Below are 22,284 nucleotides of genomic sequence, written 5' to 3'. Positions count from 1 at the left end.
TTTTATTTGCAGGACCGACCAAAAATTGGATTGCCGTTGAAGGGTCGCATAACACGGCATACGCGCTGCCATCGGCTTCGTTATCGAAGCAAAATTCCGCATCGGAATCAAATGAACCGCCAGAGGCCAATATGAAAATAGCGTCAAGTGCACCACGTGGACCACAAACGTACGAGGAGCGAAATGTGTTTGCAATTTATGTATCGTATTATATTAAAATTAAGTTGACATTAAGCGGAATGGGTGGAGAGGTGTCGTTAAAATTGCCGTTCATATTGGGCCATGTAGACGACGGCATCATCGATACGGACGATCGGAAAAGTGAAAGCACCACCAAATTATCGGATTCCATGCGATCGCGTACACCAACGGAAATTGTGGAAGAAGAATGCGGCCAAGATGATATGAACGAAACAAAAGTGAACCATGATGATATCAACGATCAATGCTGCAATGAAAATGCTAATCAGTTTAGTGATACAATTCAATTAGAGGAGCAACTGCGATTTGCTCACATCAATACAACAAATGCCAACAACACAGGCAACGTTCATGCCACCATCGATGCAGGTTTTGAAGAAGATGAAGACGATGCTGCCACCAATGAAAGTTGCCACAACATAATTACCGCACAAATTCATACCGAAAGTCAGCCGAATCAATCGAACGAACAAATGACAGACTGCTAATCGTAAATAGATTTTTTGGGAGCGTAAAATTTGCACATATGCACATTTCGATCGGGAAAATACTCTGGCAGTACGGAACCGGATTACCAGTCTATCGGTGCACCAATTTGCAAGAGATAGAGAAAGAATAAGGAGAATAATTACTCTCCAATTTATAAATGAATTTGTGTCTCTGATCCTAAATCTGATTAAAATGCATATAATTTATTAAGTAAGTCAGATCGTCTTTCCGTACTAGCAAAATGGTCTTTCCGTACGGCGCGGTATTCCAAAGCAAATTTATTTGGAATTGGTACAAAGACAATGAATTAAAAAAAGATTTAAATATAACTATTAATGTGTAAATAAATGAGTATTTCCTAAATGGCCACACAAAATGATGCCAAGATAATTTTATCAATCCATTTAACTATAAAGAGCACGTATTCATAACTAAAATGACCAGTTATTCATGATAACACTACGTTCATTAGCATGATTTTTCTATTGTGTATGAAACCGAAAAAGGACAAGTTATAACTTAAAGTATCCTATGTCATGTATGGAAAATATGAATACAAGTTGTGCCGAGTGATGATGTCAAAATTCGGATTAACTCTGAGGAGATAAATGAGCTTACGAAAATTGCCGAATTTTGAATTCATGAACATGTGAACATTTAACATTTAAAGGTCAAAAGTCCTTTTGTTCATTATCAACACACATCGATGTTTCAATTGATTCTATCATTCCCGCCGCATTCACACCTTTTAAAATCTAAATAGATAACAACAATATGTCAAACCAAAGTCAGTCAACCTCAATTAAAATTGATTAATGTTTTCGATTAAGGCCCACGCCAGTTAATGCACTCAAATATTGTAGGGAATATTTATGGTCTTTTCAGGTATATTTATATATAAAGAACGAAAATTTTGCTCATTATTTTCCATTTGATGGTTTCAATGTCAATAAATTAATATTCAATCCATCAGCGTGTTTACCAACTCAATCAAAATTGAATTAAACTGAAAATGGATCAAAACACACACACAAACAATTTTCGAACAAATTGAATTAGTTGGTTCGTTTTCCGCCTACTCAATAGTTACAGTAATAATGTTGCCAATAAAATTAAATAACTTAATATGAATTATAGAAATGACATGCAGTGCATGGAATATATTTATTAAACAAAATTAAGGAAAACTCTAGAAATCACTCGCTTTTTGCTCTTGATGTGCAATAGTCGATTGGAAATAAAACTGAACAGAAGTTGAAAAAAATAAATGAACGTTGTGTCTTTTTTATAGTTCATTTTTACGATCTTTCATCACAGAGCAATTTGGATGGAAATACAATTTATTTACAACTATTGAAGATGTCATTTCAGCAGGAATTATTATTCCACTGTCATTCTCCCGACTACGCGGAAATCCTCAACTAAAACAGAATTTTAAATATATGAAACGCTTTGATAAAAATTCAAATTACCGACGTTTACATTGTGGCTGACTGAAATGCAAATACCATTTTACAACGTATAAATTACACGGTACCACAAGGTAAGTGAAGTGAATAAAAAAAAGTAAATCCGGTGCTTTGTGACCACACACTAGCCCCAGGCACGAGATGTTGAATGACTTTCATGTCGCCCGTTTCTTTCCCTAGGTGGTAATACTTGACTTGCTATAAAAACTGCAAATACAGCTATGTACTTATGAATAAAAGATGAACGTGCACAGGGCTTGCTCCAATGAATGTACAAAAGAGATATGAATCGCGAACAATTCCTGCGATGATATCAGTTATTCCGCTGCGATTTATGGTTCGCGTGGTGTGATGTGCTGTTTTTACTGTGAAGAATTTCTCCGTATTTCTATTTTTCAAACTCATAAAAGCGTCGGATGCAATAAAAAGACACACACATTTATTCCAGTTATTCAATTGACTTTTATTGCTTCTCTAAAGATGCGGTTTATTGTTTAAAATTCATCGGAAAAATATTTTCCACTCGTTTAATATCCTTCGTCAGACGTTTCGATTTCATAATCCTTGTATTTTGTCAAGAGAATTTTTCTGGTTTCCGCATGATCGGCTCTCCCGTAACCCTTTGAAAAGTAGAGAAATGCATTGTTTTAAGTTTGAGCAATTTCACTGGAAATTTCAATTGTTGTTTGGAAAATAAAAATACTGATTCTAAGAATACTGTCTTTTGTTCTGCTTGAAAATGCAAATACAAATATTTTCTTTCATTTTTTCAGTCGTTCTATTCTTCACTTACAGTTGAATGTCCATACACTTTCAGTAATTTGCTTTCTGGAAAATGCTCAATGCGACCACCTCCCAGGCATTCCGTATCCAATCCAAGTGCACGAATCGAACCGCTAACCTCATCGTAAATATCAGCTACAACAAATAAATTGCGATTACATTGTTGTTGACATTATGAATAGGGATAAATAAAAACTGCATCAATCAACGATGTTGATTTAACAATAGGATGAATTCTTTCATTACCATGCCATTCTGCGCGTTGATAGCCGCGAACAATCAGTTTGTTCGGTTCAGTACCGTCGGCTTGTTCTCGACCGTACACCTTGATCAGAATATATTTAAAACGACCTTCATCGTCGATATCAACCAATGGTACTGCTTCCAATTTTCCATCCATTTTTCGACAATAATAACGTGATTTAATGGAATTTTTTGCAAATTGCGTTGTTGTCGCGGTACTTTGAATTAGACGAATGCCGGCAAATAATGAATTTCTGTAAGAAAACACAAATGACCTTGAAATTATGTACAAAATTCAATGAAAAACAACTTCTTCGGAAAATAGACTTTCAAGTTTTCGTTCTTACCTCATCGATTCAATTCAACGTAATTAAAAATGCCTTTTTTGTAGCAAAAAAAGTACAAGCAAAATTATCGTTGAGTTTGATACTGTAGCCGTGCAGCTGTTTTGACAGTTTGGTCAACGCACACATGCGTGTGATGTATCTCAATACCAGGGCTGGAGTTGATCAGCATATCAAAAAGGTTGGTATATACTGAAGTATACGAATATTTGCTAGAAAAACGGAAAAGAATCACAAATGTTTTCAAAAACTCCCAAATATGATGAAATTTCTAAATAAAAATTCAGAAATATTAGCTTGTCATTCTATCCCATGCATTCACTAATAAAGACAGCCGAAAACAAACTTTTCTCATGCATTCATCGATTCCAATTCGAAATCGTGTCTTATCACGCACGATACTCATGGTGTCCGATAGGGAACTGAATATTTAATTGACATTTCTTATTTGACAGCAGCATGCTTGTGTTATTTGTATTCAAAATAATATAAGAAATTCTATTTTACTTCGATTAATTTATAAAATTTGTCCACAAAATGTCTGAATTGGTGGTCAAAAATCCATCGATGCTCATTGCACGGGCATCGAAAGCTTGGAAGTTTTTACACGGCACGATAAATGTGTACAAGCCATCCGGCATGTTGACGACAACCTTGATAAATGCAATCAAGCGAAATCTTTGCGATGGTAAGAGATATGATTCGATACTTGTTTAATTCAAATAGATTTTTCTGTGACAGAAGAACAGAAAAAATCTCACTCATTTTCCGTTGTGTTTCTTCATTTTTCATATGGAACTGACGTCAATCCCAAAACATAGACTTAAACTCGATGCAATTGGATGAGCCGAAGCCGCTGGTGCAAATCGAGAGTGCGGACAATAAAAACTATTCCGTTCAATTAGTGCCAAATTTAGGTCAAGATATTTTAGCCACTGGACCTCGGTACACACAGGATATGTTGAAAATATTTGCGGCCGATCATCTTGGAGTTCACACAAGCGGCGTTATGGGTAAGAATCGAATTAAAACGATTGAAAACGATGTATTTTCTGAAAACGATGCATGAGCAATGGTTCATAAACGAAAAATGTTATAAATTTCGCTTTTTGTCATCAGTTTTAGGTATTAATAAAGGTGTGCGATTCGCAAATCTGCTGAAAAATGGAGCGCCAATCCAAACATTCCACGTGACCGGCAAGTTTGGGAAAGCGACAGAGACCAATTTCCAAGGAGATCGCTGCACTTTGAGAGGAGGCTATAAGCATGTTACATCTGGACGGCTACAGGCATTATTGTCATCGTTGCAAACAACGTATCAAAAGCAAATGTACGAAATGAGTGGATTGGACATTCAATCGCAATCAGCTTATGAACTAGCATGCAAAGGACTCATTCGACCGCTTAACACCAAGAACACCGTCATTTATGGCATACGGAATACGGAATTCACGGGGAAAACATTCACAATTGAAGTGCAAACAATGAACGCATCGGAAGAAATGTTAGCCAGCTTAGTTTTAGATGTTGCCGTTCAACTGAAAACGGTTGCCCATTGTACCAAAATAAGATGCACACGTTATGGGTATTTTTCATTCGAAGATTCACTGTTGCGCAGCCACTGGAATCTACAGAATGTTCTGAAAAGTATGCATCAATGCCAGAGAATTTGGAATGAACATCCACAAATGGTCAGTGAGGATGTGGCAACACCGGTCGGCTATGAAGAAGTCATGAATAAAGCATATCGTAAACCATCCAAATAGTAACATAGTTCTAATTGTAACATAGTCTCAAAATAAACCACTTTTCTAAAAAAAATACAAATAAGTCATATATTCATATCGGAAGTTATTTTTGTGTTCTTCTCAAATATGATATAAAAAACAACAGTTACCCTTCAAAGTTTTGCAGAAAATGAGTCTTTTTGTTCAATTGTTACAATTTGGATGGTTTACGATAGACTTAGTTCAATGTGTAATTAGACTCAAGTTGTTTTTAGATGTCATTGAAAATTGTACTAAATTCCTGAGAGGAAATGTGTTTCTTTATTTTTCAATGGTTTTTGGAATAAAAGACGATCGAATTGAACTACGTTAAATTAACATTTTGGTTTTATTTTTTTCATATATATGTGGGCTTATTCCGCCGCAAATCACCAATAGTTTTAAAACTGTTTCTTGTTGAACAGAACATTCAGTTTATATTTTTTTGTTTAGATATTGCATAACAATAAAAGTATATCATAGTTATAGTCTATGTGTTTCGTTATCAAATTTGATAGCCTTGATAGGAAATTGAGAATCGAAAAAAAATAATATGAGTAATAGAGTTATAATCGTTTAACTTAGCCAAAAATGGTCAATGATGATAAGTATCAAGCATTAGCTAAAATGGAGTTATGTGAAGCTGTTTGATTATCCGCAGAGGAAAGTCAGCGAGCCAATTTAATCGACTTCTTCAATTGTTGGGCCTGATCCGGCACCTGGGTTTTCACCGCCACCACCTGGAGCGCCCGGGAAACCGCCTGGCATACCGCCAGCGCCTGGAGCACCACCGGCTGCACCATACAACTTGGTGATGATTGGATTGCAGACTCCTTCAAGCTCCTTTTGACGGTGTTCGTATTCTTCTTTTTCGCCCAATTGATTGGCATCCAACCACTTGATGGTTTCGTTGCATTTTGCAAGGATGGTGTTGCGATCGGATTCGGAAATTTTCGATTTGATGTTCTCTTCATCCATGGTTGATTTCATGTTGAAGCAGTATGATTCCAAACCGTTCTTGGCAGCGATGGTTTCCTTTTGCTTCTCATCTTCTGTACGGTACTTTTCGGCTTCGTTAACCATGCGTTCGATATCTTCTTTGCTCAAACGTCCCTTGTCGTTGGTGATGGTGATCTTGTTTTCTTTGTTGGTCGACTTTTCCAAAGCGGTAACGTTCAAGATACCGTTGGCATCAATATCGAAGGTGACTTCGATTTGTGGAACGCCACGTGGTGCTGGTGGGATACCGGATAATTCGAATTTGCCCAACAAGTTGTTATCCTTGGTCATTGCCCGCTCACCTTCGAAAACTTGGATCAACACTCCTGGTTGGTTGTCCGAGTAGGTGGTGAATGTTTGGGTTTGTTTGGTTGGGATGGTTGTGTTACGTTTGATCAACACGCTCATCACACCACCAGCGGTTTCGATACCCAACGACAATGGAGTAACGTCCAACAAGAGCAAGTCTTGAACGGCTTCCGATTTGTCACCGTGCAAGATGGCGGCTTGGACAGCAGCACCATAGGCAACTGTAAGTCAAATGTGAAAAGTACATTCATTAGTACAACTGAATCGATTTTTTTCTTCTTCAAATTAAAATGGAAAGTCATAGTCAAACAAAAGACATGGATAAAGAGAGATGAGAGAATGAATTGACACCTACCGGCTTCATCGGGGTTGATTGATTTGTTGAGTTCTTTGCCGTTGAAGAAGTCTTGCAACAACTTTTGAACCTTTGGGATACGGGTTGATCCACCGACCAAGACGATGTCGTGAATGCTGCTCTTGTCCAATTTGGCATCACGAATAGCCTTCTCGACTGGGTCCATTGTGGCACGGAACAAGTCGGCGTTCAATTCTTCGAAACGAGCTCGAGTGATCGATGTGTAGAAGTCAACACCTTCGAACAATGAATCGATCTCAATGCTGGCTTGAGTCGATGATGACAAAGTTCTCTTTGCACGTTCGCAGGCGGTACGCAAACGACGCAATGCACGCTTGTTGGATTCCAAATCCTTCTTGTGCTTGCGCTTGAACTCCTGCACGAAGTGGTTGACCAAACGGTTATCGAAATCTTCACCTCCCAAGTGAGTGTCACCGGCAGTTGATTTCACCTCAAAGATACCATCATCGATCGACAGAATACTGACATCGAAGGTACCACCACCTGATCAATTCAAGGAATTCAAGGAAAGAAAATGAAAGAAAAAACCATTTTATTAGCAAATTGATCGCATGAAATTGTATGCCAAATCATAGTTCGATGGAAAATCGTTCGAGAAATAATTCTTTTCTATCTAAAATGCGACGCTTACCCAAATCGAAGATCAAAACATTGCGTTCTCCGACGGCCTTCTTGTCCAACCCGTAGGCAATGGCGGCGGCAGTTGGCTCGTTGATGATACGGAGCACATTCAAACCAGAAATGGTTCCGGCATCTTTGGTTGCTTGACGTTGCGAATCGTTGAAGTAAGCTGGCACTGTGACGACGGCGTCAGTGACAGTTTTGCCCAAGTAAGCTTCGGCGGTTTCCTTCATCTTGGTCAAAACCATGGATGAGATTTCTTCTGGGAAAAATTGTTTTTTTTCGCCCTTGTATTGGACTTCAATTTTTGGTTTGGTGTCAACATTCTTAACTTCGAATGGCCAATGTTTCATATCGGCTTGGATGACTGGATCGTCGAATTTACGGCCAATCAAACGCTTGGCGTCGAAAACTGTGTTGTTTGGGTTCATGGCGACCTGGTTTTTGGCAGCATCACCGATGAGACGTTCGGTATCGGTGAAGGCAACGTACGATGGTGTGGTACGGTTACCTTGATCGTTGGCGATGATTTCAACCTTTCCGTGTTGGAATACACCGACGCATGAGTACGTGGTACCCAAATCAATACCAACAGCTGGAGCTTTAGCCATCTGAATTTCCAGAAAAAGGAGGAAAAAATAAAAAAAAATTGATTAAATAAATGATTCATTCCGATGTGCGATATGTTAAAAATTTCTTCAAAAATTAAAAATGCGATAACCAAAAGGCGTAACGTGTAAATTCAACATTATATTTAGCAAAGGTCTCGTGTTGCGTCATACATAATCTTGACACATGTTTCACAACCAGAGTGTCAGATTGTAAGCAGTGACTCATCGAATCACAGATCTAACATGTATCACCAATTAGAAGAAATTGTTTTTAAATGCGCGTATCATCTTTTCATATACAAAATGAAATCGTTTGTCGTCATTTCCGTTATGAAAAATAAACCATTCCTTTATTTGAAAAATTGCTGATGCATTCAATTCGTAACTGTATCAGTTTTCGATAAGAATACAATAATAGTTAAGTAGTATTTGCTAATAATTTATTCACAGACGCAAATAATAGAAAACCAGTATTAATTGCACTGCATTTACTGGTTGTGTTTGCATGAACAATTAATCGAAAAAAATGGGTGAAAATTGAATACGTAAATGGAATGTCGTGCACAATACTTTCGCAAGCGTGTGTTCAGTGCGCCCACAGTAAACCACGTGTCTCCCTACGGGAAAAAAGTGTTTGCATGACGACACGCTTCGTAACCCATTTGTAGCATAGAAAGTGTTCATGGGCGGACGAGTAGAAATTGAAAATCAATAAAATGTGATGCGAATAAGCATCAAATGCTATACGATCAATAATTTTCGTTTTTTTTTCTTTCATCTGGAATCATGTTGTAATTGAAGCCATTTTGAAGCTTTCTCGTTGAAAATGTTCATGGATTTTTTTTTCATCGTTTCAATCGATTTAAGGAGAAATTTAACAGAAAAAATACATAAATTAACGAAATGATTCGTAAAAGGAATGATGACAAAGAACGTGTGTGCCATATTTGGTATAATAGTTGTGAGTTCATGACTTATTTAGTCGGCACTTGAATCACCTTGTAAATGCGAACCACATGCACGCACACAATGACACAAAAAAAAAATGTTCCAGAACATGAACGAAAAAACGAACATGACTTCCGCCTGAGTAGCGGCGTGCAAACCACATGGAAAATTTTATGTGAGTAAAAATCACAAAAATTATCAATTAAATTTTCATCCAACCTTACTGATTTCGATCGTAAAATGAAATTTCTATTATAAAAATTGAAATGGAACACGCGCTTGTCTGTATGGCGGCCATGAAACGGCAATTTCTTTTTTACATAAGAACAAACGGAACAAAGACTTTACATCGAATTACATGACAAAGAAAAATCCATCGATTTCACAGAATATCATGAATTTACGACGAAATTAATTATTTTCTTCTTAGAATAATAATGAAAATCCCAAAAAAAAAAATTAATACTCACTTTATTGTAATTGAATGAGTTGATTTATTTCCAAAAAATGAATCGAGTTCGCAAAATAAAGCAAAGACTTCGTAAAAACACGTATAGCGCAATTGAAGATTGAAGAACTAATGACGAATAGATGTGGTTCGATCAAACACCAATGCTCGTGGATACTCAAACGCTCATGAATACCAAGAAACGAGTGTGTTTGTATTGAGTAGCCGACAGTATCGGTTCACGCTTGCAGCTGTCTGTGGATGGATATGAATGTACATACATCTGTTCATTTTCAGCTATGTATGTGTTTCACCGCAATGCTACTCCAGTCTAGCTCGTCTTCAGTGTGTATGTCTGTGTGTGCTTGGTTCGATTTCAATGCGACAAACGATGGCTCCATCTGCTGGCATTTGCCACTATTCCTATTCTTTTCGAGAAATTTCGAATTTGAAGATAAATCAAATTCTAATGATGAATTTCATATTTTTTTACCATTCGGCTGAACATTTTCATTTGAATATTGCCGATTATCATTCTAACAATTGAACAAACACATTTTCCAATCACTTTTTCAACGGTGATCGCCCGTGATAATTCACACAACGGTTCTTCACTTCGAAAATATTTCAACAAGCGACGCATTGGTTTCGCGCCTATAGAAAAGCACAAGCAAGCTATGGAATAATTTCGTTGACAGAAGCGACGATCGAAGCATCTAGAAGGTTCATTTTCGAAATTTCGAATGCAATATAAAATAACGAGTGTCATACAATCCTACTTATTCATTCATTGATTTCGAAAGTGTATGCACTACTCAAGTTACAGTAAGGAAGAAAAATACCTAGAGCTTTTCATTTGTGATTCTTATTTGAGACAAGTGATTCAAGTGAAATTTATCCAAGCTACCGAGTGAAACGAAAAAGAGAAAAATGTAAGTTTTCCATGAAACATTCCATCTGTTGTTGTCATCGTAATGCGACCAATAAAATCGTTTTTCAAAGTCATATTACCAAACATGTTGAAATTACATGAAACTCGTTCGTTTTGCATTGACCTTAACACAAACGTCTAGAATTTGTATGAATAATGCAATTAAAGTGATTCAAGTGGTAGCGTTGAATTTCAAAAGGAATCCCACAGACTTTTTTCGCTTACACAAAAGGATTTGCATTTCTCATTTCAATTTTGTTTGATACATTCGAACTAAATTAATTTAGTTAGATTCAATGATTGGTTGTTCGCAAGTCCTTATTTGGGTCGAGAAAAAAAACAGTTGCATGTTTGCTTTGGAATGTACGAAACTCACATTGACATCATTTCGTTGAGTCAGCAATTTTTCGTCTTCTCTTACACATTGCCAGCCATCTTTCGATGGAATCAATTGGAAAATACCAAAATCAAACCGCTCAAAATAATAGGTCAATCCGAGTCACTGGCATTTCAGTGCGCGCTGCGTAAGTGCAGCGCTAAATTAGCAAAGTATCAATATCAGGACATTGCAACAAAAACTATTGCGGGGCTTTTTGCTTCATTCTAAAAATACCCGTAATTCAATTTATCGCGAATCCGGCGTTTCGTGATTCGTTTATTTTGATACTTAAACGTTTATACACAATGACTTTGACAGAAAAATCTAGAATAAATGTTTAGACAACGCGCTTATCTTAAGTGTTGGTGAACCACCATTAAACGCAATTCGAACAAACAAAAACCAAAAATCATCATCGAGTAATTTCGAGACTTTTTTTATTGCGCTCCCAAACTTTCCTCTTATCTCATTCGAGCACAGTAACCGAGCACCAATTCTTTAATTATAAATAAACAAATTCTAGAAGAGAAGGGAAAAAACCGTTGAAAGCGAAATTGATTGCGTCATTGTTGCATACACAATGTGTATACACATATTGAAATCATGTAAACGCAAAATACTCGTTATTTTTTGCGTCATTCCGACGACCGAAAACCAAATGGAAAATACTAGAACCAGCCAATACTGATTACGTTGGTTAGCAACAGCAGAAGAACGATGCCACGCTTTCTAACGAATTTGTCATTCTTTTTTTCATCCAAACAATACCGCTTGTGTGTGAACAAGCACCGGCCATCAAACACACACAAACGCACTCACACTCGCACGTTCCGTCGCATGAAATAAAATTGGGTTGACGTTGCGTCATTGGACTTTTCTCTCTTGTGTTCAACTCCGTTTTTTTTGTTCAAATTAGAAAAATTCAATGTAACGGTTCCAAAAATAGATCGCTCACTTTTAATAAGAGTAGTCTGTGAAGGAAAACATGAGATTAATTTTTAGATGGACACGTGGATTAACGCACAAATTCTAGGTTTTTTTTGCCAAAAGTTGTCATTTTTCATTTCGTTCAATTTATCGGTCGTGTTCTGGATATTTTTTTCCTTTTCCTTTGCTTTGATTAATGACGCGTATGCTTTTTTACTTGTTCGATGATTTAAAATTGCTATATTTAGTTGATTCAATGAAATTTTGTTTGATTTTAACGGTTCTTTTTTACTATTTTTTTTACTGAAATTTAGATGGCTAAAGCTCCAGCTATTGGTATTGATTTGGGTACCACGTACTCATGCGTCGGTGTATTCCAACACGGAAAGGTTGAAATCATCGCCAACGATCAAGGTAACCGTACCACACCATCGTACGTTGCCTTCACCGATACCGAACGTCTCATCGGTGATGCTGCCAAAAACCAGGTCGCCATGAACCCAAACAACACAGTTTTCGACGCCAAGCGTTTGATTGGCCGTAAATTCGACGATCCAGTCATCCAAGCCGATATGAAACATTGGCCATTCGAAGTTAAGAATGTTGACACCAAACCAAAAATTGAAGTCCAATACAAGGGCGAAAAAAAACAATTTTTCCCAGAAGAAATCTCATCCATGGTTTTGACCAAGATGAAGGAAACCGCCGAAGCTTACTTGGGCAAAACTGTCACTGACGCCGTCGTCACAGTGCCAGCTTACTTCAACGATTCGCAACGTCAAGCAACCAAAGATGCCGGAACCATTTCTGGTTTGAATGTGCTCCGTATCATCAACGAGCCAACTGCCGCCGCCATTGCCTACGGGTTGGACAAGAAGGCCGTCGGAGAACGCAATGTTTTGATCTTCGATTTGGGTAAGCGTCGCATTTTAGATAGAAAAGAATTATTTCTCGAACGATTTTCCATCGAACTATGATTTGGCATACAATTTCATGCGATCAATTTGCTAATAAAATGGTTTTTTCTTTCATTTTCTTTCCTTGAATTCCTTGAATTGATCAGGTGGTGGTACCTTCGATGTCAGTATTCTGTCGATCGATGATGGTATCTTTGAGGTGAAATCAACTGCCGGTGACACTCACTTGGGAGGTGAAGATTTCGATAACCGTTTGGTCAACCACTTCGTGCAGGAGTTCAAGCGCAAGCACAAGAAGGATTTGGAATCCAACAAGCGTGCATTGCGTCGTTTGCGTACCGCCTGCGAACGTGCAAAGAGAACTTTGTCATCATCGACTCAAGCCAGCATTGAGATCGATTCATTGTTCGAAGGTGTTGACTTCTACACATCGATCACTCGAGCTCGTTTCGAAGAATTGAACGCCGACTTGTTCCGTGCCACAATGGACCCAGTCGAGAAGGCTATTCGTGATGCCAAATTGGACAAGAGCAGCATTCACGACATCGTCTTGGTCGGTGGATCAACCCGTATCCCAAAGGTTCAAAAGTTGTTGCAAGACTTCTTCAACGGCAAAGAACTCAACAAATCAATCAACCCCGACGAAGCCGGTAGGTGTCAATTCATTCTCTCATCTCTCTTTATCCATGTCTTTTGTTTGACTTTGATTTTTCATTTTAATTTGAAGAAGAAAAAATCGATTCAGTTGTACTAATGAGTGTACTTTTCACATTTGACTTACAGTTGCCTATGGTGCTGCTGTCCAAGCCGCCATCTTGCACGGTGACAAATCGGAAGCCGTTCAAGACTTGCTCTTGTTGGACGTTACTCCATTGTCGTTGGGTATCGAAACCGCTGGTGGTGTGATGAGCGTGTTGATCAAACGTAACACAACCATCCCAACCAAACAAACCCAAACATTCACCACCTACTCGGACAACCAACCAGGAGTGTTGATCCAAGTTTTCGAAGGTGAACGTGCAATGACCAAGGACAACAACCAATTGGGTAAATTCGAATTGTCTGGTATCCCACCAGCACCACGTGGCGTTCCACAAATCGAAGTCACCTTCGATATTGATGCCAACGGTATCTTGAACGTTACCGCTTTGGAAAAGTCGACCAACAAAGAAAACAAGATCACCATCACCAACGACAAGGGACGTTTGAGCAAAGAAGATATCGAACGCATGGTTAACGAAGCCGAAAAGTACCGTACAGAAGATGAGAAGCAAAAGGAAACAATCGCTGCCAAGAACGGTTTGGAATCATACTGCTTCAACATGAAATCCACTTTGGATGAAGAAAACATCAAAGCCAAAGTCTCTGAAGCTGACCGCAACACCATCCTTGAAAAATGCAACGAAACCATCAAGTGGTTGGATGCCAATCAATTGGGCGAAAAAGAAGAATACGAACACCGTCAAAAGGAGCTTGAAGGAGTCTGTAATCCAATCATCACCAAGTTGTATGGTGCAGCCGGTGGTGCTCCAGGCGCTGGCGGTATGCCAGGCGGTTTCCCGGGCGCTCCAGGCGGTGGTGCCGCTCCAGGCGCTGGTGGTGCTGGTGGCCCAACAATCGAAGAAGTCGATTAAGCATTTAAGCACTGTCACAACAGCCTATTTGTAATTTTAAGTAATCGCATCTTCACTTGCTTCGAATCCTATTTACAAGAATGTAATCAACTGAAAATCATCCAGTTAGAATTCGATCATTCCAAATAAATCAAACGAAACAAACAAAAAATAAATAAAATCTCCATGTGTTTGAATTCCCATTATTCATTTTATTCTAGATTATTCTGATTGATTTGATAAACGCTCGGCCTTTCCACTTATTCAACTTTCTGCATACAAACACTCTTGAACCAGCTAACAATTTCCTTCGAAGCATTCATGTGGTGCTATTCAAAATGATTCAATAACATAAATTATAAAATAGTTCTCTCACCAAAACAGTAAAATAAACCCAAACTCTATGGCTTATTCATGATATCTCTCATGTTTTATACAATACAAATTAAAGCAATACTTGCAATTTAATACGATTGTTATATTTCTAGTGTATAAAATCGGTGGATAAAGCTACAAACAGAATGTTATTTCTCTGTATTGTTGATAGGTATCACCATGGCAATAGGAAATTTCAATAGATCCGCTACAGATGCTCGTTCTTTTGGATTATGTTTCAAACACAGCTGCACCATCTGCAAATAAACAACAACAATGAAACAATGTCCAGATTTTCACCGCCAGCTGATTTTTTTTCGTTTCTATACCTCTAGTAGCATTGACGGATAGTAGTTTGGTAGTTTCGAATATTCGATCTCTTTACTTGGATTGATAATCGCTTGCATTTTAGCGTAGATATTTTTGATATGTGCGAATGGCGTCTTTTTGTACAGCAGCAAATACAAAATGCATCCAAGAGACCATACATCGGACTTTGGTGAAATCTGCAGAGAAAAACAATACGAAATGTGATGAAATGTTAAGAATCGAAAATGAAAAGTGAATTTTTTCCAAGAATTTTACAATTCAAATGTCTATGTATATATGGTGATTCTGTGTCTCAATGAAAATATTCGAAATGTGTGTCCACCAACTTGACTCTTTCATTGCTTTTAATGTGACTCACTTTGATTTTCGGTTGATGCTTCTTTGATATCGGACTGTTGCCGGTCGATGTATCCATTAGTGCTTCGGGGCTGATGTAGTTGAATGTGCCAACTTGAGAATGCTTGATTATCGATGTGGCATCAACGGCCATTTTACTTGAAATCCCAAAGTCAATGAGCTTCAATCGTCCTCGAACCATTAAAAAATTCTCTGGCTTCAAGTCAGAATGAATGATGTCTTTCTTATGGATATAACCGACGGATTCAAGCATTTGATGCCAATAAGACATCAGTGTGTAGAGCGGCAGCGATGAGTTGTATGTTTGTAATATTTTCCGAAGGTCAGAATCACCTTTCTCCATTACCATGTACAGAAGATTTTCCGATGAAATTAGGGCACTTTAATTGAAAAACCAAAAATGATTGAGCATCGATATACAAATTGAGAATGGTTGATTTTGGAAATTAACTTACTATTCGTACAATCGAATCACATTCAATTTATCCTGAAGCATGGCTAAAATCTTCACTTCCTTAATGTAGCCTTCAATCAAAGCCGGATCACCACGCAAATCGACCACCTAAAAATCAATCATTTTAAATGGGTTTGTATAATTAAAAATTAAACAAATGCCATATTTATACTTTTCTGAACCCAAATTTTCGATTCAAAAAACAATCTTTTGATTTAAATCAAATTACCTTCAACGCGCACGGAAGTTTGGTATCTTTGTGTTCTACTAAAAATACTGAACTGGAACCACCTTGGCCAATTTTGCTTTGTATTACAAAGTCTTTGCCATTGATGGTTATCGTTTTCTTTGTGTCTGCACTGTCACTTAAAGTGGCACTTGATTTAAGGACCTCTTTTGTCGCAACGTCTTTTGCGCCGTCGAGTTTATCAGTCGATCGATACAAGTCATTGGCAATTAGTTCATTTGTGGAATGGTTAAGGTCTTTATTCCGTTCTTCTTTAACTGGCGACAGATTTGCCATTGGCGATGACTGATAACAGTTCAACGAATCGTCCAATCCCAAATGATTCATGACTTTCATGGCTGGCCGTGAAACAGCTGATGGTGTGCGGAAAAGAACTTTCTGTGATTTAAATTCATTTTCCAATTCGGAACGGCATTTCTTCGTCTGGCTAGCCGATGATAAAATCGTTCGATGCTGTGAGGTCGATTGTACGCGGCGCATAGTTAATGTTGGTGGCATTTGAAACCCTTTGTACGGAGTTTCTTCATCATCTGGATTTGGTTTTGGAGCTGCATTCCTTGACTTATCTCGATCTGCTGATTTTACTTTCGGTGTTTGTTGTTCGGTGCACAGTTTCGGTTCATGTACCAATGAATCGATGGTCTTTGTTGGAGCCACACTAGTCTGTTTGACGGCAAGCGCTTCAAGTGGTGCATTCAAACTGTCCGCACTTTTGACTTCAACCGTTTTCGTTTTCCATGAAGCATCGGACACACGAGCCGTGACGGATTCGCTTAATTTTCTGGTGGTGTCATTCGATTGGAGTTTGCTGAATAGCGAAATTTTCGGTCGGTCTGGCTCCTTTTTGTTCACAACATCCCCATCAGGATCATCAAAATTTAATTGACGCGACGTCGAATCTCGTTTGCCAGTATTTTCAGCGCTTGTTTCACCCTTTTCTTTGATTGACGGCAAATTACTTGCACTAAAAATCAAATCGGTCTTCTTATTGATTGCATTTTGATTATTTTCACTATTGTTCTTCAATTTATCCATCGGCGACTCAATGAATGAATCATTCAAAAAGGCATTGTTTGGCCTATGAATGGAAAAAGAGGAAATTGTTTAGTAAAAACGATGAAAATCGTGTTACACTTGAAATACCCTTGATCTTCATCGTCAGATGATTCGAGCGGTGACAGCTCCGATATTCGTTTCGGTAACAAATCCCTAGAAAAATGTAAAAATATTCCGAAAAATTCGTTTAGTTCAATTCACGGATTTTATTTCAACATCACACTCACTTTTTAGTAAATGATTCCGATACCGACCTATTTCGAAGGATAGAGGAGATTTTATTTTTCATTCAATGTTCAAACAATCAAAATGTAAACATTTGTTCTTTTGTGATTGCAGTACATACGTGCGAAGTGGCGTTTGATAGTCGATGTCTGAAATACGCTTCGAATTTGGGAACGACATTTTTATTCAAATAGTGAAAAATGTAATGAAACACTAGTTTCTTTTTGTGGCTTTTTTTATTTTAATTAGTATCACTGAAAATTACAATGCCATTGAGCATGATTGAGAATAAGTACAGCTTGGCTTATAAAAACAGTTGCGAATAGACAACTTTTGAAAACACCAAAGCAATCTGTCAAAGCCAGTTGAATGTATGGCGTGAAGGTAGTCACGGAATTCAGTACGAGTAATTCGCCAGTATGAGTATATATATTTTTTAATTTCAGAGACTTTAAAGTAAAATATTTGAAATACAATTTTTAAAAAATTTATTCAATTTTGTGCAGTAAAACACGATGAAACTGTAAATTTCTGCATCATCATCGCTGGAACGTTTAAGCAAATCGCGTGAGTCGTGCTTTTTATGCCGGCAGCGCCATTTTCTGCTGTAGCGGAATATTGAGCAACCACATCGACATACTGTCAAAAGACCCGAAGTCATTAAAATTCTATTAGAGTTGGTCTTTTGTCAACTGGAACAATTTCTATTCGTTCCACACGCAAAAGTACGATTGTTGATTCAATTCAATATTTTAATTTCTTAAAATAAGAGTAGTGCATTCATCAAAACAGTGGTTATAGTATCGTCAATAAGATTTTTATTCAATTTGTCGACTTGAACACCACGCACGCGTTAAAAAATGGACGGATTAGGATCCGAAGTTGGCAATAAAATGAGGGTGAGTTATCGAATTGTGAATTCATTTTGAGGTGTTTATTGATTTTGCATCAATAAGCGATAAATGCATTCTGAGTCATTTGTTTATGTGTTGGTAGAAATCTGCGATTCGGTTATCATGTGTGACACAGTTTGCAATGTTACAACGATTTTGAACTAATCGATATCAATGTTTTTGTTGTTTTTTTTTCTCATTTAGAGTGCTGTGAAAGCAAAGCTCGTCGAATTGGGCTCAGGTACTGCCGGTTACATTGACGATGAGTTGCCGGATTACGTTATGATTATGGTGGCAAATAAACGATCAAAAGAACAGATGATTGACGATTTGGGTTTGTTTTTGGAAGAAAACACAGACACATTTGTCAGTTGGTTGCATCAAGTGCTGGAGAAATTGCAAGAAGTCACACTGCCACCAAACGGTATGAACTTTAACCTCATTTAATTCAATTTTTTTTTTACTTTAGCTGAACATTTCATTTGTTTCACAGTTCAAAAGTCAAAGCGTAAGACCAGCGAATCGTCCACGACTGAAAAACGAGATAAAAAGGTAAAACCAAAGAAACGTGGTAAAACTCCCGATAAATCACCGGTGAGATCGACCACACCACCCATTCAAAGTACATCAACGTCAATCACCGATGTGTTTGCCGATCATTTAATTCAAAAAGCCAAGAAGGTCATTGAACCTCCGCTGAGCGTGAAGAAAGCAGAACGAAATGGTGGAACGACAAATGATGGCTTCGACATCCCGACGATATCGGAGATAGCCAAGAAGGCTGTTGGAGCGGTTGTCTGTAGAAAAGAAATCACCGAATTGGCCGAACTACAAAAGAAAATCGATCAGGCCAAGCGGCAACTGCGTCACATGACTGACGAGTCGGATGATGAGGATTTCATTAATTTAGGAGCTGAAAAATTGGATTTCGATGGCGAATTAAGTAACAACAGTAAAGAGCATGCCATCGAAAAAGCAAAATCAAATGAAACGACAGCAGAAAAGGTGAATGAGGCAAAAACACATGCAAAAATCACCTTCGATGAGACACGAGATACAGAAATAGGTTCACCGTCGAAGAAACAATCCATTTTGAATCGGCTTGGAACGAGAGGCGATAATGAAGCCGGCAAAGGTGAACAAGTTGAGAAAAATAAAAATATTATTAGTTTATCGGCACATCGGCGTATGGAGCAAGCCATTTATGTGCCAGCACATCGTCGAACAACCGAACAAGCGGCGATTCCGAAGAGATCGGAACCCGAGAAGATTCGTGAACGAAGCCCCATTAAAAATACAGATTCGAGACGGTCATCACGAATCGAAAGTCGACTGGGTAGAGATAATCAACGGTCACGCGAACGAAGAGATTCACGAGAACCGAGAGATTTACGTGATCACAGGGATACACGCGAGTCAAGAGACTTACGCGAACCAAGGGACTTGCGTGAAAAAGTACGACAGAAAGAACGTGATGTTGAACTCCGTGGAGGTCGCACCAATCGCGATTCATCGCGTGGAATCAATAAAAGTGAAGAGAAACTGACATCAGCGACCAATCGAATGGGATCCAAAGTCATTGTTGCGCCAGCCAAACCGGAGTACGTTGAGGATGAAATCGAAGTACCGATTAGTTCAGTAGTTAAAGTCAAACCACGACCACTGATTCCAAGAAGTAAACAGGCAAGTAAAAATCTTCTGTTGCGTGCGGTGGCTGAAGCACAAAAGTCCACGGCACTCGTCAAACCAGTAGCCCGGGAATTTAAGGCAACGGAGAAGAATACGAAGGAACTGTACACCAAATCGTTCCGTAACAAACTCCAAAAGGGTAATATTGTTGTTGAAATTGCCGCCGACGAAACCGAAACGATCGATGGCACAAATGTGGACGAATTAGAGACAGCAGCAGAAGAAGAGGAGGAAGAATACGTCCCAAAATCTGAATCGATTGACGACGATGCTTTTGTTTACATACCTCAAGCTATTCACAATGATGGGTAACTACAATCATTTTTAACTCACATTATAATGACCTTATTCAATAATATTTATTCTTCTTTTTCGCATACCTAGATCAAAAGACAGTCTAGGGCCAAAAACCCAATTCGTCGTCACACTGGATTCACTGGGCTTCCCGGCAAAGAAACAACTACCACAGAAGGATACTCCACGTGTCATTAAGCCGGATGCAAAAATGGATGAACGCAAACGAACACCAATCACAAGCCGAATTGGCAATCGACGGTCAGCAGAGACGGAAAATGAGAATGAACTTCGTAAAGCGGTTGAAGATAGCAGTAAATCATCATCGTTAAAACGCAAACGAACGCCGATAAAGTTTGACATCAGTGACCGCAACTCCGAAGCTACTTCCGAACCGCCGAAAAAGCGTCGTTCACGGAGTGCAGAGCGTAGAAGTAACGAAAATGAGCACAGAAAGAGCCCGGACAGGGATGATAACCGTAGACGTGATAATCATAGCAAATCACGTGAACGTGACAGTAATGAATTTACATCGAAAATCCGCACGCTAAAAACAAGCAGCCAAAATAAATACGACAACCTGCCTCCACGTAAGTTATTATTCCTGGAATTCAGAGTTATTTTTGGAACGCATAGTGCATTGGATTTTAATCGTAACTTTTATTGTAATATCAGTTTCTAGTGCCATAACGGTAACATCAAACGAAAACAAAGTAGCAAAGAAAGAGCGCTGCAAATTCTATCCGTCATGTACGCGAGGTGAGCGTTGCGACTATTATCATCCGACGACACCATGCAAAGCCTTCCCCAATTGCAAATACGGTGACATTTGTCTATACATTCATCCAAAATGTAAGTTTGATTTAACATGCTCCCGCCTCGACTGCAACTTCACTCATACACCTGTTGTGAGCGCCGCACCACCTCTGGGTAAGTTCCATTCCGATTCCACTGAAGTTTCAGTTTTGAAATCATTTTTCAAATTGATCGAGTTTTCCGTTGATTTTTCGAGCTTTTAATGATTTACTCCACATTTATTTTCCGTAGCCTCACATGTTGTGCCCGTTACCAACTACAAAAAGATCGTAACCACACCGTTGCCCACACTATGCCGCTTCTATCCGAACTGCTCGAATACGCTGTGCGAATTCTATCACCCGAAGCCGTGCAAATTCGGAAAGAGCTGTACTAATAAGGTGGAGTGCAACTTTTATCATTTCGATCTGCCCACACCGACAAACAACACAACGATGCCATCGAAAAATAAAATGAAATGGGTTGCATCGGCCGTGTGAAGTTTCACCAAAACACCCCTTCCTACATTGATCAATTCTATCGCTATGACAACTAACTGACTGCTGACATTTAAGAGTTTAAAAGCACCTGACATTTGAGAAGAAAAAAATTCAAACACCCGATGTGTTTTCTGGGTTGCACGTATATCGAATGAATTTTAAGATTTGAATCCAAATTATCCGAGAATTTCATTGAAATCATTTTTCTAGATGCTTTACGTAATTTCTACGAGAAAAAGAGAGAACTAATTTATATAGAAGCCAAATGATTGAATTGTTCGGCCATTCGACATGTTTAATCTAAAGAAGAGATGAATTTTGAGCGCAATTGCCAAAATTCCATTGTCATTCTGATTTCCTGACCACATTGTATTTTATCGGCTTTAGCACAAATGCCATAAGGAAAACATCAAAACATCCGGAATGCAATTCGACATTGTATGCGTTAGGACATATATTTATAGAAACAAAAAATAACACAAGATCAAATTGATTCGAAAATAGAGAAACATCATTTGCACTAAAAATATATCCCAAATTTATTTGCGTATGCTCAAATAAACGAACAGAAGCAATGAGAATGAAATTTTATACCGTGTTTTATTCGATTTTTTTTGTGAATATTACTGGTTTACCTTGATTGAAGCCAATTCTCTTACTTTTGGCTATTTAATTACAGATCTTTTTTTTCAAGA

At 38.3% G+C, this 22,284-nt stretch overlaps 7 protein-coding genes across 11 annotated transcripts in view; 4 read left to right on the top strand and 3 right to left on the bottom strand.

Annotated features, from left to right (window-relative positions):
• The window catches only part of LOC129568284 (beta-arrestin-2), a 54,336-nt gene extending 52,378 nt beyond the window's left edge, over positions 1-1,958 (top strand). For all 5 annotated transcript variants that reach the window (XM_055445978.1, XM_055445962.1, XM_055445969.1 and 2 more), the window contains one exon: positions 13-1,958. In XM_055445978.1, coding sequence (XP_055301953.1) covers positions 13-689 — 677 coding nt within the window. In that variant the 3' untranslated portion in view covers positions 690-1,958. The remainder of the gene's footprint in view (positions 1-12) is intronic.
• A 639-nt stretch (positions 1,959-2,597) lies between these two features.
• LOC129568325 (sex-regulated protein janus-A-like) lies at positions 2,598-3,685 on the bottom strand. The gene is made up of 4 exons (XM_055446015.1): positions 3,533-3,685; positions 3,189-3,439; positions 2,953-3,077; positions 2,598-2,779 (listed from the first exon to the last, which is right to left on the bottom strand). The coding sequence occupies exons 1-4, from the start codon at positions 3,535-3,537 to the stop codon at positions 2,687-2,689; spliced, it is 474 nt and encodes a 157-aa protein (XP_055301990.1). The 5' UTR covers positions 3,538-3,685; the 3' UTR covers positions 2,598-2,686.
• A 268-nt stretch (positions 3,686-3,953) lies between these two features.
• LOC129568313 (pseudouridylate synthase TRUB2, mitochondrial) lies at positions 3,954-5,630 on the top strand. The gene is made up of 3 exons (XM_055446005.1): positions 3,954-4,217; positions 4,351-4,542; positions 4,649-5,630. Exons 1-3 carry the CDS (start codon positions 4,067-4,069, stop codon positions 5,293-5,295), a joined length of 990 nt encoding a protein of 329 aa, XP_055301980.1. The 5' UTR covers positions 3,954-4,066; the 3' UTR covers positions 5,296-5,630.
• LOC129568277 (heat shock 70 kDa protein cognate 4-like) lies at positions 5,616-9,812 on the bottom strand. Its single transcript, XM_055445950.1, has 4 exons — positions 9,630-9,812; positions 7,611-8,211; positions 6,959-7,462; positions 5,616-6,824 (listed from the first exon to the last, which is right to left on the bottom strand). The coding sequence occupies exons 2-4, from the start codon at positions 8,209-8,211 to the stop codon at positions 5,977-5,979; spliced, it is 1,953 nt and encodes a 650-aa protein (XP_055301925.1). The 5' UTR covers positions 9,630-9,812; the 3' UTR covers positions 5,616-5,976.
• A 568-nt stretch (positions 9,813-10,380) lies between these two features.
• Positions 10,381-14,555, top strand: LOC129568266 (heat shock 70 kDa protein cognate 4). Its single transcript, XM_055445940.1, has 4 exons — positions 10,381-10,539; positions 12,159-12,759; positions 12,908-13,411; positions 13,545-14,555. Exons 2-4 carry the CDS (start codon positions 12,159-12,161, stop codon positions 14,393-14,395), a joined length of 1,956 nt encoding a protein of 651 aa, XP_055301915.1. The 5' UTR covers positions 10,381-10,539; the 3' UTR covers positions 14,396-14,555.
• Positions 14,556-14,565: 10 nt separating this feature from the next.
• On the bottom strand, positions 14,566-17,957 carry LOC129568255 (dual specificity protein kinase TTK). The gene is made up of 8 exons (XM_055445931.1): positions 17,540-17,957; positions 17,421-17,447; positions 17,281-17,346; positions 16,120-17,215; positions 15,892-15,998; positions 15,438-15,816; positions 15,079-15,255; positions 14,566-15,006 (listed from the first exon to the last, which is right to left on the bottom strand). Exons 1-8 carry the CDS (start codon positions 17,596-17,598, stop codon positions 14,899-14,901), a joined length of 2,019 nt encoding a protein of 672 aa, XP_055301906.1. The 5' UTR covers positions 17,599-17,957; the 3' UTR covers positions 14,566-14,898.
• LOC129568250 (zinc finger CCCH domain-containing protein 14) lies at positions 17,794-22,175 on the top strand. The gene is made up of 6 exons (XM_055445919.1): positions 17,794-18,317; positions 18,516-18,735; positions 18,805-20,308; positions 20,385-20,884; positions 20,970-21,224; positions 21,342-22,175. Exons 1-6 carry the CDS (start codon positions 18,279-18,281, stop codon positions 21,587-21,589), a joined length of 2,766 nt encoding a protein of 921 aa, XP_055301894.1. The 5' UTR covers positions 17,794-18,278; the 3' UTR covers positions 21,590-22,175.
• The last annotated feature ends 109 nt before the right edge of the window (positions 22,176-22,284 follow it).

This window comes from Sitodiplosis mosellana, unplaced genomic scaffold, assembly GCF_009176505.1.
Source record: "Sitodiplosis mosellana isolate CC-2019 unplaced genomic scaffold, AAFC_SMos_1.0 Smas_scaffold_1, whole genome shotgun sequence".
Classification (NCBI taxonomy): domain Eukaryota; kingdom Metazoa; phylum Arthropoda; class Insecta; order Diptera; family Cecidomyiidae; genus Sitodiplosis; species Sitodiplosis mosellana.
This window is presented reverse-complemented; position numbering and strand designations above follow the sequence as displayed.

Excerpts from the sequence above, each read along its gene's own strand:
- LOC129568313 (XM_055446005.1), top strand. The coding sequence starts at position 4,067 with ATGTCTGAATTGGTGGTCAAAAATCCATCGATGCTCATTGCACGGGCA. Across the intron at positions 4,218-4,350 it reads CAAGCGAAATCTTTGCGATG|ACTTAAACTCGATGCAATTG; the intron begins GTAAGAGATATG and ends CCCAAAACATAG. Across the intron at positions 4,543-4,648 it reads TCACACAAGCGGCGTTATGG|TTTTAGGTATTAATAAAGGT; the intron begins GTAAGAATCGAA and ends TTTTGTCATCAG.
- LOC129568250 (XM_055445919.1), top strand. The coding sequence starts at position 18,279 with ATGGACGGATTAGGATCCGAAGTTGGCAATAAAATGAGG. Across the intron at positions 18,736-18,804 it reads AGTCACACTGCCACCAAACG|TTCAAAAGTCAAAGCGTAAG; the intron begins GTATGAACTTTA and ends TTTGTTTCACAG. Across the intron at positions 20,309-20,384 it reads CAAGCTATTCACAATGATGG|ATCAAAAGACAGTCTAGGGC; the intron begins GTAACTACAATC and ends TCGCATACCTAG.
- LOC129568266 (XM_055445940.1), top strand. The coding sequence starts at position 12,159 with ATGGCTAAAGCTCCAGCTATTGGTATTGATTTGGGTACCACGTACTCA. Across the intron at positions 12,760-12,907 it reads TGTTTTGATCTTCGATTTGG|GTGGTGGTACCTTCGATGTC; the intron begins GTAAGCGTCGCA and ends TGAATTGATCAG. Across the intron at positions 13,412-13,544 it reads AATCAACCCCGACGAAGCCG|TTGCCTATGGTGCTGCTGTC; the intron begins GTAGGTGTCAAT and ends TTTGACTTACAG.
- LOC129568325 (XM_055446015.1), bottom strand. Across the intron at positions 3,078-3,188 it reads TCAACGCGCAGAATGGCATG|CTGATATTTACGATGAGGTT; the intron begins GTAATGAAAGAA and ends TATTTGTTGTAG. Across the intron at positions 2,780-2,952 it reads AAGTGTATGGACATTCAACT|GGTTACGGGAGAGCCGATCA; the intron begins GTAAGTGAAGAA and ends TACTTTTCAAAG.
- LOC129568255 (XM_055445931.1), bottom strand. The coding sequence starts at position 17,598 with ATGTCGTTCCCAAATTCGAAGCGTATTTCAGACATCGACTATCAAACG. Across the intron at positions 15,999-16,119 it reads AACTTCCGTGCGCGTTGAAG|GTGGTCGATTTGCGTGGTGA; the intron begins GTAATTTGATTT and ends ATTGATTTTTAG. Across the intron at positions 15,256-15,437 it reads AGCATCAACCGAAAATCAAA|ATTTCACCAAAGTCCGATGT; the intron begins GTGAGTCACATT and ends TTTTCTCTGCAG.
- LOC129568277 (XM_055445950.1), bottom strand. The coding sequence starts at position 8,211 with ATGGCTAAAGCTCCAGCTGTTGGTATTGATTTGGGTACCACGTACTCA. Across the intron at positions 7,463-7,610 it reads TGTTTTGATCTTCGATTTGG|GTGGTGGTACCTTCGATGTC; the intron begins GTAAGCGTCGCA and ends TGAATTGATCAG. Across the intron at positions 6,825-6,958 it reads AATCAACCCCGATGAAGCCG|TTGCCTATGGTGCTGCTGTC; the intron begins GTAGGTGTCAAT and ends TTTGACTTACAG.